Raw genomic sequence first — 20,751 nt, forward strand, 5'->3', positions numbered from 1 at the left:
CTAATAAAACAATGGCCAAGCATCAGGGAGAAGAAAAAACAGTGAATTTAAAAAAAAAAAAAAAAAAAAAAGAGAGAGAGAGAGAGAGAGAGAGAGAGAGAGAGAGAGGGAGAAAAGCCTTTTAAATATGTATGATTGCTAAAAAATTAATAAACACATAATACAGACAGAGCTGTATAAAAAGTTGCTAAAATATCAAGAAAACTCATCTCTGATACAACTTTCACAGGACGTAATCTGCTCAAAATTCATCACTGCACAAAAAAAAAAACGTAAATTTAAGTTGACTGAAATTGAAAAGACAAATTGAGGTAATTCTGCAGTGATCAAAACAGCAATCAACTTCTGTAGTCGAATGAACTTGATGTTAATTCGGTTATACTTGAGAAAACATGTTCAATAAGCTTAATATATTAAGTTGAACCAGCCACTAACTAACATTACAAACAAATTTATTTCATTTTACGTTTTCTCAGTGAGTTCGTCATTACACACAAAAAACTTAAAGCTGCAGCTGCTCCTGTTGGAGCTACTCTGTTCCAGCATCGACACAGAGAACAAACATGTGAAACTGTCAGTGGGTAAAGACTCAGTTCAACACTAACCTTCATCACGGCTCGCAGTGTTGTCATTTATGTGAAAACAAGCAAACATGACTTATTTTAAAGTGAATTAGAGACACATGGCAAGATTTTAACCTGTTTGTTTTCTTCAAACTACAAAAAAGAAGCTTCTCGGGAGAGTGTCTGCTCTCAAACAATGCATGCTGGGAAGTGTGCTCATATAGAAGAGCTCACATTTATAAGTTTATAAGAAGAGGTTTTACACAACTTGCTGAAGTTAATGTTTAATATTTTGATTAACTGTACAGTTTATCACTCCTGTTCTGCACTGAAACTATTATGCATTGAATATAATATGAAATATACATAAACTATGATATTTGGTCAGGGGTTACCAGTTTACTCAGCGATAGAAAAGGAGTGCCTCAATGATGAACAGCTCATTTCGTACCTATTAGCTATGTCTTGATGATTTGAAAGCTTAATTATCATTATTTTTCTATATTATGGGTAATATGTTACTTATCATGTGCAATATTAGTTTTTTATTGGGTTAATGTCATGATTTAATGTCATGTGCAATATTACTTTTCATTATTGTGGGCTTTATGAAGTTCGTTATCATATGCAATATTATTTTTCTATTACCTGTCATGTCATGTTTTAATACCATGTGCAGTATTACTTTTATTATCATATGTAATATTGGTTATCATTATTATAACATGCAATTACGTTTCATATCATGTGCTATTTTTATATTTATTATGTGGTGCAATATAACTTTTTTATAAGCTCTCAGTATTACTGACAATATGACTTTAAGTAATACTACTTTTTCTCTGTAGCTTACTTTTGTACTTATCTCACTTCTATTGTCATTTTATTAAACACTGTTGCTTTGCATTTACTCCTAATACACTTTATATTTTATGCTTCCCTTACTTTTGATGATCTATTATTGTTGTTATTCTTATGTTACTGTAATTTTGGAGCAACCTGGCACCAGAATTTCCCTCTGGATTAATATATTTCTATCTTATCATATTTACCTTAATTTTAGATGCCTAAACTCTTCCTCCATTGCACCTGTGTGTTAGATGTTTACCAAACCCAAAAAGGTGATCACTGAAGCATTACAAATGACCACTCCCCCATAACAGAGCGGCACACTCCTGTCCTCCCCATCCCGCAGCAACCTGGAGGAGAGAGAGCGCAACTACATCACTGCCCCTGCCTCCTCCTCACAGCGTTGGTCGCCATCCATCCCCTCTCCTCCTGTACCATAACAGATGGTGGGAACAACATTGCATCCACCGGGCACCACAACAATAGACCGCAGTATCCAGTCCAGACGACACTGGCCTTGCACCATCATGCTCCCGGTGCAGGACTGCGTGAGGCTCTGAGTGCCGTCGTGATTCATTTCACGCGGTACCATCAGCACCACCGCCACGGCCACGGAGGAACCTTCTTGCGACTGTTTGGGCTCTCCATCGAGCGGGGAAGATGGCCGCTATGAAAATATTAACAGGCACAGGGCTCTTCTTGGCGTTCTGTGCGCTCGGGCTGCTCGCCATGGCGATCTGCACCGATTATTGGTACGAGACCGACGCGCGGAGACACCGGGAGAGGTGTAAAAACTATGCGAACAAGCGAAACGACCCGGGGTACATCTACATTTCCAACCACAACCTCCCCCTCCAGATGCCTCCAAAGAGCCTGCTGGAGAGGAAAGGTAACGGCCCAGATGCTGGTGCGCTCGTCAGGGGGAAGCGGCACTTGGCCGCCGCGTCCGCGATGGAGTCTCACTGCAGCCGGCAGTTTAACTCCACCATCTCCGGCCTCTGGAGGAAGTGTCACCGGGAAGGCTTCGACCTGGAGACCGAGGACCTTATTTACAAAGGTAAACACGAGTCTGGAGGCTTTTCTTGTGTGCACCAGGCCGTGATGCTCAGCAGCGATGAGCTCACACCTAGCCTGACTGACACAAACACAGGATGGTACAAAGGCCCACGCTCTCACTCTCACATTATATGTCTTTGTTTTACATTTAAGTGTATAAAACTAGATAAAGATGTCTTTTTTATGTCTCTTTTGTCTATTTGTGAATTTCGCTGTCCATGGTGCTGAGTGAACCTCCTCTCTCTCAGTCTGTCTCCGAGATAATGGCCGGTCTCCTCAACCCGTTTTGCACCTCAAAGAGCACAAACAACAACTGTTAAAGGTTAATGTCATGAAAATCTGCGATTTGTAGTGGATAATAATCAAAATCACTGATAGATCTGGTGTGAGTTTTGCAGAGAAAACACACTGTACAGCCCTCCTCGTTGAACAACAATGAGAAGCAGTTCTTCAGGCCCCACTCATTTATGCATACAGCTACCTGGTCCAGAAAGACCAGTGTCCTAAAACTGACTAGATACACAAAGAGAGGAACCTCCCTGTGTAAAAAAACATGGGTGTCACAATCTGTAGTTGTTATTACAGCCATCAAAGTAGGAGCAGATGAGCTTCATACACCAGTTTGCCTAGAAGCAGCCTAAAAGGCACATTACTGATAGTTTATTATCATTGTTTCTAAGCTATTGTCGTGATTACTGTTGTCAGAGTAGATTCACACCAGTATACCTAATAATACAGCCCAGATTGACAATTTTCTCTTCCAAGAATTGACTGAAAATCAAGACAGTCAGCTACATGTTGTTTCCAGATCCATCTGTCTGAGCCTGCATCACTTTATCTACCCAGAAATAATGAATGATGCACCTTTTTTGTTAAGTTTAACCATTAAAATATGCAACTTACATGGCATTAAAAACATTTTGTAAAATCGTACAGTATATTAGGAGTGTCATGAGTCTCCAAATATATGATTCAATTTGACTTTCGATTTTAAGGTCATGTTTCAGTTCAATTTTTGATTTAAACTCTTGTTTTTTAGCACTGATGGCTAAACCATTGTTACAGTCTGGAGTCTTGATTGGTAAAAATTAACAGATCATTGGTTTCATGCCCTTTGAACTGTCATTTACGGTTTCATATTTTTCTTTAAAAAGAGAAACATGCAGCGGCAGATTATCATTAAGTTACACTGTCATCTTTGACGTGTTTTCTTGTTTTGTTGTTTTCTTCAGAAAACGCTGGGGGTGAGTAGACAAGGGTAGAGGAGGAAAAAAAATACTGGGAGAATTGTTTGCTGCTTTTGATTTTGATCCATTTTCAATTGAACTCATTTCGATCCTTTTTCGATTTAGCATTGATGTCATGACACTCTCTAGCATACCACTGTGAAACCTGGTGTGCCTCAAGGCACAGTTTTGGGCCCCAATCTACTTTCATTGTACACGTTTCTTCTAGGTTACACTATTTACTCTACCAAAGACATTCTGAGATATTTTTTTAGGTTTTAGAATAAATCAACACAGGTACAACTTCTTGTAAAGATGAATACCAGAAACAAACAGAGACGTCATGGTGGAAAAGAAGCTGAATCACTGATGAATTTGGCTTTGGGCCACAGCAGAGAAAACACATTGTACAGTGTTCTCAGTGAACAACAGTGAGAAGCCATATTTATGCATCATTACCTGGTCCAGACAGACCGAGATCCTAAAACTGATCAAAGAGGAAGGGAGCCTCACAAAGACGGAAACCTCCTTGTGTAGAAAATATGGGTGTTACAAGTTGTTGTTGTGATTAGAGCTGTCCAAGGAGCACATGAGCTGAATACACCACTGAAAAACAACACAAACGGCACATTATTGACAGCACTCTGAAAACTGTCAACTACAATGTGTTATTTTAAAAACCATCTATGATTGAGCCTGCATCATTTTGTCTATCAAAGAAATAATGAATAATTCCCTGTTTTTTTTTGTTAAGTTAAACCATTGAAATATGCAAATCTGCACTTTATATGCATCATCTACAGCAACAATCTCATTTCTGCTTTTAATGTGTATAAAATCTGTTTGTCTACCTCTTAGATCTACAGGGGTCGGCTTCATGGCATGAACTAGAGCTGAGTAATATAGAAAAAATATTAAATTGTGATTATTTTGACTGATATTGCAATTACAATAGGAATTACAAAATCAGAGAGAACCATAAGTCTAATTTTTACTGGTAAACACAGTAAAATCATTATAATGTGACTTTTGCAGGGATCTATACAAACAAAGATGTTTTATGAAGTCTGTAGAATATGACGTATATTTAATTAAAAATGGAATTTTGACACATTTTGCCTTTAACAAATATCGCGCTTCCTGCAATTTGAAAATTGCAGTAGGCCATATTGCAATTTCAATAAAATTTTGATTTATTGTTCAGCCCTGGCGTGAAAAATAAACAGAAAAGGTTGAGAAAATCCAGTATCACTGATAAATTTGGTTTGGATTTTTTGGCCCACAGTGTTGAAAACACATTTTACACCCCTCCTCAGTGAACATCAGCGAGCAGCCATATTTCAGGCCTCACTCATTTATGCATCACCTGGTCCAGACAACCTAAAACTAGGCAGATACACCAGGAGAGGCACCTCCCTGTGTGGAAAACATGGGTGTCACAAGTTGTTGTTGTTGTTACAGCTGTGAAGCAGAAGTAGGTGAGCTTTCAAACACCAGCATGTCACATTATTGACAGTTTCCGCTTGTAAGCACTGACTCTGAAAACTGTCAACCACAACATGTCAACATGTTTGAGTGAGCCAGCATCACTTTATCTATTATAAAGATAATGAATAATGCCACTTAGAGCTGGGCAATATATCAACATTTTATACATATTGTAATGAGAGTAGATATCGTCTTAGATTTAGATCATTAGGCTGCATTGTGATATGAAATATGTGTTGTCTTTTCCTGGTTTTAAAGGCTGCGTGAACTTACCAGACTGTTGTAGCCGTTATATTATTTGCCTTTACCCACTTAGTCGTTATGTGAACAATATCTTCGATTGTTTATCGGTTTTGTTTATATTTTGGGGAAGCACCAACAGTCATCCCTACAATACTGTCACGAAATTTGTCAAAAATATTGTGAAATTTGATTTTGTTTGAGATGTTTTGAGATCATCGCATCTTTGCGCTATTTGAGAATTTATGATATGTTAGAGAAAATATTGCAGAATAGCCTAAAAATATCAAGATATTATTCATAAGACACGACACCCAGCCCTAATGCCACTTTTTTGTCGAGTTTAACAACTACAATCTGCAACTTATGTGACATTAACGTCAATAAACCAAGATCCAGGGCTCTAGATTAAATCAACGACAGTATAACACTTTCAGTTGTGCTTTTAATGTGTATGAAATCTATTTATATCAACCTACGCAGTGTACATAATGACAACACACTTAATGTCTTTGCTTAATTGAGTGTATCTGCAGGGCTAGACTTCATGGCAGAAACACATTACTCCAGTGCAACATCCTGCCTATGAAGCCTGTTTTTGTTGACGTTGACTCAAAACGGTGTTGATTTAGTCCAGTGGTCATTTTGTTGTTGTTTAACTGCCTTGCATAGAGTCTAAAACTGTGGTTCCCAACCTTTTACCTTATGGACCACTTTTCTGTCACTGGGTAAAATGAATGATTTTATGTTTTTCATTATTACATTAAATGCATAATAATAACAGAACAGAACAACTGATAAATTGGACAATTAACCCAGACAGTGACACAATAACTGCAGGAAGTTTGTGTAAAATGAGTGATTTCGATTAATTTTGCACAGATTATTTCCTGTGAATTTTGCACCAGATATGAGTTTTCCTGATATATTTAGGAACTTTTTAAAAAACATTCTATGTCTGTCTTTAATTATTAATTTTTCAACAATTATACATACTTAACAGGCTACTTTTTTGACATATTCCATATTTGCTTCATTTTTGATTCTTCTTGAAATCACATGAAACGAGCCTGCGACATTTTCCATTCAAAGTTACAGTGAGTAGTATGCTAGCCATTGATAGTTTAATTTTGACATTAAATTATGTGGTTATGGTGGTGGAAACACTGGCTTTTTTAATGAAATGCTGAGATGTAGGCCTACTTAAGTCTTCTACACCTCCTTGAAATCAACAGTACCTCTCACAGATAATTTATAATCTGGTACTGCAAGAGCCAGCTTTTATATACGAATGAATAAATGTGTCGTAGAAGTGGCAAGACAATGAGGAAAAAAGGTTAAATGCAGCTGTCAGTTGTCGTGTTCGCTACATAGAAGATACATTTGCATATTACACAAGCTGCTGCTCATGTCAAAGTGAAGTGACATTTAAAACACACATAATAGGAGATAATTTGAACAACATAATAGTGATGAAAAACCTAGTTTCAGAGCTATAATGGTGCATCCAGACTGATAGCTACTCAAGCAGCCTAACTGTGATCATGCTCATCAGTTGGAAAAGCAGGGAAGCAAAATTTTAATGCATTAGAGAGGTTAGACGTCAACAGCCGGGCAGATTTTTGGGAGGGATTCCTTACTTTAAATTACGGTATGTCAAACAAGTGATGCAACTCACAAAACTGTGTTCAGGAGTTAACTTATCGAACACTTCTGATGGACCGGTTTGCACTGCAGACAATTCGACTTGTCACCGCAGGAAAAAAAAAAACAGCTGGACCTAATAACAATAATGACACCTCAGCTCAATTAAGTGTCGCAGTGACAGTGACAGTGAACCAGCATGTGCAACAGCAGGACCTCCCATGAGTGGAGCGCGGCAGTCATTAATGCACCCGAGATTCCTGCTATGGCATGTCATAATGTTTGCTGTGCAACCCGCCCATTATGAACCTTGATAGTGTTTGACGTATATCATGATTATGGTCTTGATGACAACAACGCATGTGAGGAAAATAACAATTTCTGTGTTAAAACAGTTTCTGCTGGTGTGGATTCAAATGCACAGTAACACTTCGTTTCTGTTTGTTCGTATAGCTGTAACTCAATTAAACACAGTCCTTTCCCGCCCCACACAGGTGTTTTCAATTAGCTTTACTCAGATTGAAGGTGAGTGGAGATACGCTAGGAATAATCCTTTTTCACAGCAGCCATATAGATATGAAGAGTAGGGTAAACACAGGTGTTACCAATGATACTAATGCACAATAGCAGCATCCTGACTCTGGAGAGGCAAGAGGACCTTAATTAGTATCATTGGCAGCAGCTGTGTGTTTACTCTACTATATCATATCAATATGGCTGCCACGAAAAAGGTCTATTATATGAAGTCACCAAGCTCAGTGTATTAATAAGAATTATAAATGCATACTTTGCCCAGCCCCCATAATAAAAACAAAGAACAGTCAGTCCTGTGAAGAGGTCTAATCTGGGAAAGTAATCAAAATCGCCTATACTAGTACTGTATGATTACTCTGACTCACCGTATGTACTCTGTGGGTATAGGCCTGCCACTGAACGACTTGTTCATGGCATCCACTATCTGAAGCAAAATTTGTGAGTGGGACAGTAATGGCACAAACGTAATCAAGCTAAAAGCTATTACCTTTTCTTTTACCTCCTGATGCGCAAATATTCCACCAAAACAAGCTCGTCCCCAGCAATATTTTGCAGGGGCGCCATAGCTGCATCCTGGGATTAGCGCTGCCCAAGACAATTGTGATTGGCTTAGAGTACTATGAACAAGCCAGAGCGTTTTTTTCCCAGTGAAGATGTGTGAGACTAGTGTACCATAGGCATGCAGGGAACTTCAAGTTTTGCCAGGTAGCTACCATGTTGTCAGATCCAGTATGCAAAATTTACAGAAATGTAATATAGCAAAAATGGAAAATGATCATAAGTTTGTTTTCATTAGTGTATAACCACCTGAAAATAGGAATTGTTGTGTTTTTATTACATTAGAGTGAGGCCTTTATATCTACAGAGGGTGTGGGTTCTTCTCCGTGAAGGTTGCCATGTTGCACAGACATATTTCTACTGTAGCCCAGAACAGACAAAACAAACACTGGCATTTAATGTTTTTTCACAAGTCTCACGGCCGCCATAGCTTCTCCTACACCCCGGCCCTTCAAAACATACAATTTCTCGTAGAAGTTGAGCCTTGGCTGATTTTACATTTTTCTTATCATGAGGTGTGAAGTTGTGCTCCGCTCTGCTTGTTTTGCCTTCACAGCAGCTTGGTATGAGACACTGAAGTCCTAAAAAAAACTGCTTTGATGCTTTGATGGCATGTTAACAGTAATAGTGTTGTGAATAGTTTACATTTCACACATCAGTGGAATGTGTGATACAAGCTTCAGATGAACAATAAAGTGCCACAAACATACTGGCTTTTCTATACATCCGTCCATCTGCAGCCTTGTATAAACCTCTTTCTCCAATCATGGCCTTGGGTGCCCCAACAAAGAGCATTCAGATCAAAGCTTAAAAGATCACAAACCTGGCTCACACGGAGGGAACAAGTCTGAAATCAGACATTAACAAAGTTCGACAAAACCTTTGACAAAAGTCACGGGAACTTTGTATAATGTATAATGACTGAACGAAAAGAAATGTCTGCTAACCTGTTGCAATATATGAAAAGTACTGTAGTATCACCTCTGTCTTCCCTTAAAGGTGAAATTAAATTACTCAAGTGATGATTTTCCTGTTAAATTGATACATGAAGTTGTTGTATGTCTTGACATATGAAGCAGGAGCTGGACTACATGCTTGTTGTGCTCCAAAGGACCTAAAATTCTGAATGTACCAGACTGTGAATGCTTATTTTGAATGCAGTTTATTGCTCAGAGATTCCCTTTAAATGGGAGCAATTAAGGTTCTTTAAGTAGCCTTCGGTAGAATAATCCATATTTCATATTGTTTCCTAATTCTCCCTTAATAACAGTGTAGGGGTTGGGAACATGACGTTACTAAGGCCATCTGAGTGAATTAAAACTTAGTGAGGGTGTAAAATAAATATGAGGCTTTTCTGCCATGTGTATATATTATTTCATAATCTCACAAGTTGGGCGACGGTTCAGACTGAGATTTTTAGTTAATTTTCCACTTTGTCACCTCTCTCTGCTTGTGTTAAACATATCTGTGCTGCAGTTATAATTGTCTCCATTATTTTCTTTTTTTGCCAGGAATAATTCAGAGATGCACCCCAGTCAAGTATCACTACTCTTCGTCCATCCTACCACGAAATTTACCCATCAACATCACAAAGACCATACGACAGGATGAGTGGCATGCACTCCGTAAGTGTGAAAGTGTTTGTCTTGGTGGAGTAGGTTGGACTTGTTGGTTTAGTCACTAATTATCTGTTCTTTGCATATTTTGTGTTTATCCACACTTATTTTTCTTCCTTCTTCTTCTTTTGCTGTATTTAGGTAACAGACTATTTGACCTCTCAAAAAAGAGATAAAATAAAAAGTAGAAAAAGAAAAGGTTGAGAAAATCCACGATTTACCATCTGATCATGCTCAGTGCTTTATTTTAAGTATCCTTGTTAATAATAGCAATAATAATAGTGGTAATAATAGTAACAAAGTTTACAAAGTGCTTTGACACACAAAGCAAAAGAGCAGGATACTGAAGAGGCAAAAAAACAACAGAAGACCAAACAGGAGCAGAAAAAAATTAAGCCAAAATTGGAGTAAAGCTAAGACACAAACAAAAGACACTAAAACATGGTAAAACAATACAAAACAGTAAAAGAGATAAGAACAGTAAAATAAGAAAGACATAACAATATGGATAAATTAAAATATAGAGGGAGGAGATCACAAAGACATAACATAATGTTGTCGAGTCAATATAAATAATAAAAGGAACGGAATAAGACAACATCATGTACGTCAACATAAATAAGTACAAATAAAAGAATAAAATTAAATATATTAAAAAGAGATGATGACATCACATACAGGGCAAGTCCATAAAATGGGTTTTAAGAAGTGATTTAAAAGACGTCACTGGTTTTGCAAGCCTCATCTCCTCAGGCAGGTCGTTTCAAAGTCGAGGGGTCCTGATGGAAAAAAAGCGCAGACTTTAAGCCTCGAGGCTCTAAAGCTGCATACTGGCTCATAAGGGGTTAACATTTCCACTATATAGCTGGGGGGCAGACACAAACAGGCTTTAAAAGTGATCACTAAAATCTTAAAATCAATTCTAAAACACACAGGAAGCCAGTGGAGGGAAGCCAGGGGTGCTGTGGACTGCAGGGACACTGGAGTCAATATAATGACATCTCATTAAATGGTGCATTTTTGCATAAAAAAAATGAATATTGAATGGCCAAGATTAATTATAGCTTTAGTTATTAACAAGTTTTTTGAGAAAGTTTTACACTAGACAGCAAACTTGAGCACCAACATACTGCTGAAATTTTCATCTGGCAAGTTGAAATTACGACTTTCCAGTTCATATCGAACGCACCATAATGCATGAGACCTGCAAATAGAGGAAGAGGGAGGGATTCTCACTGTAACACAAACTCCAGTCTGCAGTGTAGTTCACACACTTCGGGCTGCATAATCAACCAAAGTTTTTATGTCACCTCGACATTCCTGTCCATATTCGCGAGTTCCCTCTCTCTCTCTCTACTGTGATCACACTTCTGTTTTTATCAGCTGACAATGTAAGCGTCATTATCGCTCTCAGGAGTGAACATTTCTCACGTTCACGTTGACTGATTTCAAATTGATCCATTCAGTTCTCTGTTCACGCCGCTGCATTCACGCACAGCATTGCTCTAGAGAAGCTCTTTTTACACTCAGCGGTTTAGTGGACTCACTATGTAAAATTTGGCCTGTCTCAAGATATAATGTTAGGCCCTACCTTATTTTTATTGAATATGTTTCTTCTTGATCACAGAAGAAGCTCTACTACAGACATTTTGAGATATTAAATTATATTTATAAATTTGAGAATAAATCAAAATAGTTTTTCTGTCTTTATTTTACCGTTTGAAAGACATTAATACAGTCTTTTTTGTACCGCTGAGTCGGTGAAATAAACTCCCCGTGCTGTTCATTTCAATCCTCTTCAAACCAGTTTTTCGTACAGTCGCAGCAGCCCTGTTATTAACTTAAACTGGCGCGCGGTGCATATTACCATAATGCTAACCTCTTAAGACTGGTTACATATTAATTTTCATTGTATGACAGATTATACTCAAAACTTTTTTGGCACTGCTGCCCCATCGTTCCTAAACGTGTCGCTGGCCTGAAAAGCCCCTCTCTCCCACATCCAGACTCATGACAGGAGGTTATCAGGTCATCACTAATAGGGAGCCGTCGGCTTTAGACGGGCTTATCTGAGGACATTTAGGTTGAACAGATCAGTGTCTTCTTTTAAATCTCTCATTAAAACACTTAGATTGGCTTGTGTTTCTTACTTGATATCATTGTTCAAAGAGACAGAGTGAGGAGCTGTCTGACAGTGTATTGCATCAGTATTGATTTTGTGAACATAATTTTGATTTAAATCCAGTGTTGTTGTGAATCTGCTATGATACGTTCTTAGTTTTGCTTTGGCATGCCTGAAGTATATACTCTGGATATCTCTTATCATTGTTTACATCGTTATCATCCATTTTATTCTCTATTGTAGCTTGTTGGTTAAAGCTTTCAATAATGAGTCCTTAATTTCTAAATAATGTCCAAATCATTTTCAAGAAGTTCCTTGGAAAGAACTATGTAATTTGGTACCAACTATAGGGCAAACAGAAACAACTAGAACCCCTCTGTAATCATCTGAAGTAATTTATCTCCAAATTAACATACACAGAGAATGCAATTTCTCATTTCTCATTTAGAAAAAAGAAAGACTATGTACTTTGGCTTAACTGGACATTTTGTTTCACAGCTGTTCCTATTTCCTTTCCCATTTTCCCCTCACAGTACAGACACATAAAATAAAGCATTAGTCCCTTTGTTTTTTAGTAATTCTTTGAAATTATAATGAGAATAATACTAGTGCCTGTTAAGGCTTAATTCAGGTTATTTGTTAGGTTGTTGGATCACACATTTTGTGATTAACAATACAAGTAAAATAATAATATAATCATTGTCAAATAACCTGGTTACTCAGAAACATTTCAGTGTGGTAGATTGATACGGTGACAGATTTCAGCCCTAACACGCTAAAAAATAATTTCCTTTATTCATTGTCAAATAAAATGAAGACAGTGTTTTAATTTTCTTCTCGGTTTCTGAGCGTTTTACGACCATTTGGACTTAACCATTTGTCCATTACATGAAGCTCTCAAAGTAACAATCATTTTCTAAATAATAATCTTCAGGTTCACTGTTTACTTTGTGTAATTTTCACCTGTGTTTGCAGATCTAAGAAGGATGACGGCTGGCTTTGTGGGCATGGCCGTGTCCATCATTCTCTTTGGCTGGATCATTGGAGTGCTGGGATGCTGCCAGCAGCATGACCTCATGCAATATGTAGCTGGGCTACTCTTTCTCATGGGAGGTACTGTGAGAGCACATATGTCCCATCCACACACAAACATGCTGACAAAATCCAGTTTTATTCAATTTCTGTGTTTATTTGGTGACAGCTCAGACCATCTTCGTGAGACAGAAGGTCAATGTCCTGCAGTGACATGATTCCTGTCAGCAGGAAGATGCACAGCACATGTAGGAATTTAATTATTTTATTTTATTTAACCTTTATTTAACCCGGTAAGAAAAAACAGTTAAGATAAAATCTTTCTTTCCGTGGAGACCTGGCCAACAAGGCAGCAAAGTTGCACATATTTTGTTAATTTTGTTAATTTGTAATAAAAACTTAAGTTAGCTTTTGTTTAAGACTGGTTCTAGATATGAGGCAAGGTAAACTGAGTCCAGCCAATGGCAGTAATATGATAGACTCTTTAGTCCAGACTCAGTCTACACAGGTGCCACCTTTACACATAGCCTATTGTTGGATCTAAAAATGTGTTATTATGCACAAATACAAACTTAAAGTATGTGTATATGGGTAATCTGCCTCTACATTAATATATACCAGTGTCGTAGCCTGTGCATAGCAAGTGAAGACCATCTGACCAGAGTGTACAATGTGCACTGAGTGAGTCCTGTAGCCTGGGCTTAAAATATATCTCAAAGCACCATGGCAAAGTAGGTCAAGTAAGGCCAGAGTAGAGGGACAAGTAAATCTCTATCGTCTGGTATCGTCTAGATGAGACAGGAACAGCCCTGAGACCAGACACTTATGTGAGGATGGAGAAAAAGAAGACTTTAACCTATATAGGAGACCCTGAGTGAACTTGAGTTTCTTAATGAAGAGTTTGAGAGTGAAATGCAAAATTGTAAGGCATATGTCTAGCCATAGTTTTGTGTGGATTTAAAAGCAGTTGTAAATCAGCGAGTACATGCTGCAGTGAGTTTAAGTCAGACTGCAAGTTGGCAACCGCGATCACATAAGAAGGAGCCGAGGAACACAGGACTGTATCGCCAGCATCCATATGATACACTGAATGATTTGTTGGAACAAAAATGTCAATAAGGGAGGACTCTGTCATATATTTACTGTAATAAATCATAAAATGACCATGATATGTCATCAGAGATCAAGGAAACGTGGAATTAAAATTGCTTGCTTCTCTCTTCAGCAAGATCACAGCTGCAGCGACCTCCTTTGACATTTCTATTCTGGGCCATAACTTGTTTTTTTTTTTCAAATTGTTTTCCTGTTTCATATTACAGTTCAAATTAATGATCTTGGGGGAGAACAACAGTATCAGAAACAATGTTAACAAACCTACCAAATATTAGTTAGCATGTGATGATCTACTAAATGCTTTGGTTAGTTCTATAAACAAAAAACAAACAAAACAAAAAAATATTTTTTATCAATAGCTGCCTTTATGTCATCTAAGACTTTCAGACCAGCAGTCACAGTGTTAAGTCTGCGACTGAATCCAGACTGAAAGTTGTCTTTTTGGTTCAGATGTTTGACATGCTGACTTCACGGCGATCTAAACTGAAGAACATTTGTCTTAAAATGGTGCTTTCTTAAATACATGATGCATTTTTAATCGTTGCATTGTCCTTTTTGCTCACGCAGGAACATGCTGCATCATCTCTTTGTGCACATGTGTGGCAGGAATCAACTTTGAGTTGTCCCGCTACCCCCGCTACATGTACGGCCTCCCTGAGGACATTAGCCATGGCTATGGCTGGTCCATGTTCTGTGCCTGGGGGGGCCTCGGTCTCACATTGCTGGCTGGTTTCCTCTGCACCCTGGCCCCCTCCCTGAGCACACCTGCTCGCACGACGACCCACAAGCCGAGGCAGGAGAATGGAACCGTGTGACAGAGGCGTGAAGCGACTGACCCACCGAACGCACAAACCACACCCTTCCAACCTTGATGTTTAACTCTGAAAACAGTTTTTGTCTGATCACCATTTCACACCGCCCTCGACATCTCCATCTCCCCCTTCAGTGTTCAGTGTGCCTGAGAAGGAGCAAAGAAACGACAAACTTCACACACCCGATCTCAAGAAATCCCTGAGGGACCTCCAGGAACACCAAAAGTAACACCCACAGTAACATACGTCTGGGGCATGGCTCTCATAGCACAAATAAGACATTTTTTTGGTTCAGATGTTTGACATGTTGACTCTATGGCGATCTAAAGGTGACTGTTTTCTCTGAAGAGAATTTGTCTTAAAATGGTGCTCTCTTAAATACATAACACAACATACACTCCCACACAGCACACACACAAACGCACACACCAGCACATGCTTTTCCACACACGCTCAATTACTTCGGATGAATCATGGGAGAGAAATCCTCCAACAAGGAACAAACACACAAACATCAAGCCAGAGCATCATGTCAGCATTCCTCTTTCAGTCGAGTGATGTGTGCTGTGTTATTGTTCGTAATGAAAAAAAAAAATTGGCGTTGACTGCCCATTGCTTATCTTTAGTGTAGCACACTAACTGATATCAAACAAGAGCCCCGGGGTGAACGTCTGCAGCCTCTGCAGAGCACAAAAAGCATCAAGCAGCGTGGTCAGTACGATAAAACACACAGAAGTAAATTTGCATTGAAAAGCAAATCGTTTGATGCTTCTTTAAAGATTCTATATGTACAAAATGCATCTCTGTGTAGATCCAGAATCATCGTTTGTGTAAAGTAGATTTTGAATAAGAATGTTTGTTTTCTGTTTGTTTAGAGGTAATGATGGCTGACAGTATGAAGAGGATTAAGAGATACAGGATGGTGCTGAGAGCATGAATCCATTATTGGATTCAACAATGTAAAAGGTGTTTTGTGGTACCAAACTGACAGACCCGACCCGGTTGCTTAATGATAGCTGAGTAATCACCTGACAAAACCATGAAACCAAACTGCGGAGGACGTATTCGATTGTTCCATTGTTTACCCGCAGTATCAGTCGGCCTTTTTGTGTCATACAAGTAAGCTAAGCAATTTTAGCAACTTCCCACAAAACAAAAAAGCACAAGCTATGTTCCAAATCCTCATCTGCACCAAATACAGTAACATAGTACCATCACGCGTTGGTAGAGGGCCATCATGTCTTAATTTAAAGTAAATGCTAAAGCAGGGAAACAAGCAGAATATAGATGATAATTTATCACATAGGAGAAGTTAGCCTGTCTGGCAGAAATCCTTCTACCAGAAGACTTTCTGACACGTGGATAATGATCTATTTTATGCCAAATCACAATCTTTTCCTAAATCTTATCAAGTAATTTTGTTGCCTAAATCTAACCTGTGACAGAAAACTGAAAAAAATGAAGATAATCAATCAATTAAGTCTAAAAATAATAAGTCAACAACAAGTTTCACCCCAGTCAAACCCAAGTCTGTTATGTGGGAGTCTTACACTTAACCCATTCATTCACCACAACCTGCTGGTGAGAAACTCCTTGAAATATTGTCACCTGACTTCTTAGAGCCTTTCCAAGCTTTTTAACAGAAAGATTTCTAACAGAAAGATTTCCATCAGATAGGGTTTTCTTATGCACGTGGCTAACCTACCACGTGCATAATGCACATAATGGACATCAATGTCCCACAGTGTAATGCACACTGAACTGGAGGAGCTGTTTACTCTGATAATTCATTTTCAAATATATGTCCGCTGGTGCAGGAGCATCTTGGAAAACAAAACAAAACCAAAAATAAAAAAAGAAAGGTTAAGATAAAGTAATAAATCCATAAAATATCTTTGATTTTAAAGTTTTAAATTGACAGTTACATTCAGAATTCAAAGTTTGATGTGTTGATCACATCTTCATATCATTTCTTGATCAGTTAATTACCTATTTATGGTGTACTGACTTACAAAATGGTACATTGTATATTATGTCCATGGAACATTATTTAATTTTTCTCTAACTTTTATGATTAAATAGTTTGATTTAAAATACCTCCAAATCTGGTGTCAAAAAAGCACAAATAGTAATTTAGAAAGACTCTTGACTGCAGCAACGTACTTTAAAAGCTGTATTCCAAATACACACCACATACTCATTCTGTGTTTTTATCACAGCCTGTTCACACATGGGAAATTATAAAATGAAGTATTCTTAAAAGCATCAGTAAAATGGCTTTATTTGTGAGTTTTGTGTTAATGGAGACTATCGACCAACAATTTAAAAAGAGTAAAGTATAGCGAATAAATGAAGTAAGAAACTTAGGGATGCATGATAATATCAGCAAGTCATCTGTACTGGCCAAAAAAGGCTTTACAATGAAATATCAGATCCACCTAAAATGAATATTTCTGCTGATACGTCAGGCCAAAATGTCCGAAACAGACAGCAACATTGCTATTTGCAATGATGGCTCAGCGTCTGTCATGCAAGGAGGAGCACAATCACATTCCTTTAACACTACAAACTTAATTGTCCATTTTAAGAGCTGTCATCCTGATAATTATGATGAATTTCTCATAGAATAAAGAGAAATGGGCACCAGGGGAAAAACTGTCAGCAGCAGGTTTCTTGTTTTGCCCAGTAAATGTGTACATTCTGAAAAGCATTGTATTTTATGTCACCCAATAAGAGTAGATATAATAATATGTTCATGTCACTGCAGGAAAAACTTCTCTGAAATTTGGTGGAAAAAAATATGTGTGCGTATAACGGTATTGGCATTGACAGGCAGCCAGAATGAGCTGGAAAATAATGGCAAATCAGACATTGGCAAAAATGCAATATAGTGCATCCTTAAATAAATTATTGGGAAAAAAAACATTTATGATTTAAAATTGGAAGCACCATTTCAATTTGAGAGTTAGATTGATGTGTGGTACACACCTTGAATTGTGTGTCATTTGTACAAATCTGAAAATGCACCAATTTTTGTGTACTAATTATACTCTCAATAGTATTTAACATGGTACAGGGCATCATGAAAGGTTTTAAAACAGCATGCAGGAGGTAAGACTACAGTTTGTCCGGTGAAAAAGGAGAATCAAGTCTCTTGGTCACACTTGTGGATGATAATACAGCAGCCAGTTTTCTTTTATACAAATACTTTTTTTTCCCCAGTCATTACAACAAACTTTTTTTTTTAATTTTTCGACCTCACTTCAACGTCATGATCTGAGAATATTACAGCCATGTGTGAAGTTTTTATAAATGTTGATAGCTGGAGATGAGTCATGAGATATTCTATCAGCTATGTCAAATAACTTTCTTAGGAAAAAAAAAAAAGTGTTATAACGTGTATTGACAACACTGTGTGTGATGTTCAGTCCTCTCACCATCACCATTAAACCTCCTCATGAGGCTATACCACTTTTCAGAAGTCGAGGAAATTAACAGAGGCATGATTGAAAACTGTATCTTCAGTGTCTTGTTGAATCTTTGCACTTTGCTGGGTCTCATAAAAAGTCTGTGAACCTGAAGTGTGAGCAGGTGGAGTTATACATTATATGTTTGCAAGGCCACATATGGGAGCAAAAAGATGATCAGAGCATGTAATAAGCACCCTGTTGTGTCTTACAAAGAGTTTGGGTTTATAACCATGTCGTGTGTTTAGGGTCAGTCGGTCTAGGCTCTTATTGTGAAAATATTTATGCCAGAAACAAGGACATACCATAAATATAAAAACATTTATATCTATGGTCATGACACTGATAAATTTATCAGTGTATCTCCGATGTCCTGCGACTCACAGAATGCTGTTTGGTGTTTTGGTTTTTATAAAGTTTTGAGTTCACACCCAAACTGTTACACAGTAATATAAGTATTACTGTAAACTGTAATGTATAAGTACATGGTGCAAGTATAATGTGTTGTTAGGACTGAAGCACAATTGCACACAACTCTTTCAAGTTTTTTGTGTATTATAGGTGGGATAATCTGACTTTTACAGTACTGATGTGCCACCGACTTTCTCAAAAAAAAAAAAAAAAAAGTATTACAAGCAAAAACTTAAAAGCACATTTACGCCCCCATATCTCAAGTAGTAAATTTCAAGAACACCAACACACAACTATGTCTGTATTTTAAAATTTTAAGATTTTGTCATTGATTGGATTCAGTTTCAACAGTAGCACACAGTAGCAAAATTTACAAAAACATTAAGACTAATGTACTTTAGAGAACGAATGAGGTCAGCACAGTGTAACAATGTATTTGAAATCATTGTTTAAAAAAAAGAAAAAAAAACCTCTCAAGTGTGTTTCATGAGGAACTTAGAAATGTACTCTGTGCGATGAGAGATGCCCTGTGAAAACGCCGCCGTTTAGCGTGGCACCTGTTTCAGTAGCACAGCTATTATTTTCTACAAGTCATTTATACTGGTACAATCCACTGCAGATGTTATGTGGGGACTAAAAAGACATTACAGTCTTGCATGATCTCATTACAGTTAGTTTCTTTCAATATATTAAAACTTGTGTCCATTTTTAATTAATTTATTTTACTGAAATAAAATATGTAATTACTAATGTGTTGTGACTGTGTTTGTATTTGAATGCTACAGATTTGGTCTCAAAAGTTACACTCTTGTCTGAGAATATTCTCCATTAATGCATCTTTAAAGTAGTTTTAATTTGAAGAAATGCACTAAGTGACTCTTCAGATCATTCTGATGAGGCAGCAGTGTGTTTTGAACAGTTGCATCTGTGGGCATGAGGTAGTTTACGAAGACTAAAAACAGATTTCCAGTCCAGCTAAGAGATGACTGTTCATGAGAGGTGAGACACGATCATCAGCAGTGTCGACAGCACCCTCCTCCTCCCCCAAACAAGCATGGAGGCGAGGCTTTGGCCTTTTGTCACTTAGGACATGGTGCCATCTAGAGGGAGGACTTGATGCTTTGCGTCCTACCTTTTTAAGGCTGAGGTGATCAAATCTCTCTGCTACAAGCCAATAATGTCAAAGTAAATAAGAAACAAGGGTTTTTTACGTTCACCATATTATACAGAATATTAAATAAATGTATTTATTTTAGGTTATTTGACCTTTATTTAACCACCTGAATCCTATTGAGATTAAGAATCTCTTTTTCAAGGGAGACCTGGCCAAGACAGTCAGCAGCACAAACACAAAGTTACAGATAGACACACAAAGGATGACAAAATCAAATTAATAAGCTACGAAATCTGCAATAAAACAGAACTTTGTATGAGTCAAAAAGAAAAGTTTCTATGAGTCAGTTGTGCAGCCAGGTAAGCTACAAAAACAATGACACCCTATGGAATCTGCCTCTGAGTCTTAACTTTGAATTTAAAAGCATTCAATAAGAGTATCGACCATATGCAGACTGAGCGGAGGCGTGCATATAGAAAAGATCACTGTGGTCCGACACAGGTTAAAAAAAAAAAAAGCTGCAGCAACAAGATGTTTTTTTACATTAAAAAAGACCAATTATGATACAAGCTGTAGTTTAGACTGTGCAAGCGACTGTTTTTCTCTTTTCTATCTTTAAGACAAACAGCATTCAGACATTATTTATAACATTGTTTATTCTGAACAGAAAAGTTTTGGTCCAGTAAATTAAGAAAAATACTAAAAATAATTCCATACATCAAAGGTCAGTATGCATAGATCTTTAAAACTACTGTACTACTCAAACTGCTGCTAGAACTTACTGTAGGCATTCAAAATACAAAAGTTAAAACATATAAATTCAAACTACATGATAAACACAAAGCTGTATGTTCACTAACTAAACTACAACAATAAAAAGGTATAACTTAACTCCAATCACATTAC

At 37.6% G+C, this 20,751-nt stretch overlaps 1 protein-coding gene across 1 annotated transcript; it reads left to right on the forward strand.

Moving 5' to 3' along the window:
* Positions 1-1,755: 1,755 nt before the first annotated feature.
* Positions 1,756-16,164, forward strand: tmem276b (transmembrane protein 276b). The gene is made up of 4 exons (XM_084724148.1): positions 1,756-2,469; positions 9,670-9,783; positions 12,872-13,009; positions 14,609-16,164. The coding sequence occupies exons 1-4, from the start codon at positions 2,073-2,075 to the stop codon at positions 14,854-14,856; spliced, it is 897 nt and encodes a 298-aa protein (XP_084580274.1). The 5' UTR covers positions 1,756-2,072; the 3' UTR covers positions 14,857-16,164.
* Positions 16,165-20,751: the final 4,587 nt, after the last annotated feature.

This window comes from Lutjanus erythropterus, chromosome 1 (assembly GCF_056507025.1).
Source record: "Lutjanus erythropterus isolate fLutEry1 chromosome 1, fLutEry1.hap2, whole genome shotgun sequence".
Taxonomy (NCBI): domain Eukaryota; kingdom Metazoa; phylum Chordata; class Actinopteri; order Lutjaniformes; family Lutjanidae; genus Lutjanus; species Lutjanus erythropterus.

What these genes read in the sequence shown, in the direction of transcription:
- tmem276b (XM_084724148.1), top strand. Translation starts at nt 2,073, where the DNA reads ATGGCCGCTATGAAAATATTAACAGGCACAGGGCTCTTCTTGGCGTTC. An exon ending in GGATGAGTGGCATGCACTCC is followed by an intron (nt 9,784 to 12,871) that starts GTAAGTGTGAAA and finishes CTGTGTTTGCAG; the next exon opens with ATCTAAGAAGGATGACGGCT. An exon ending in GCTACTCTTTCTCATGGGAG is followed by an intron (nt 13,010 to 14,608) that starts GTACTGTGAGAG and finishes TTGCTCACGCAG; the next exon opens with GAACATGCTGCATCATCTCT.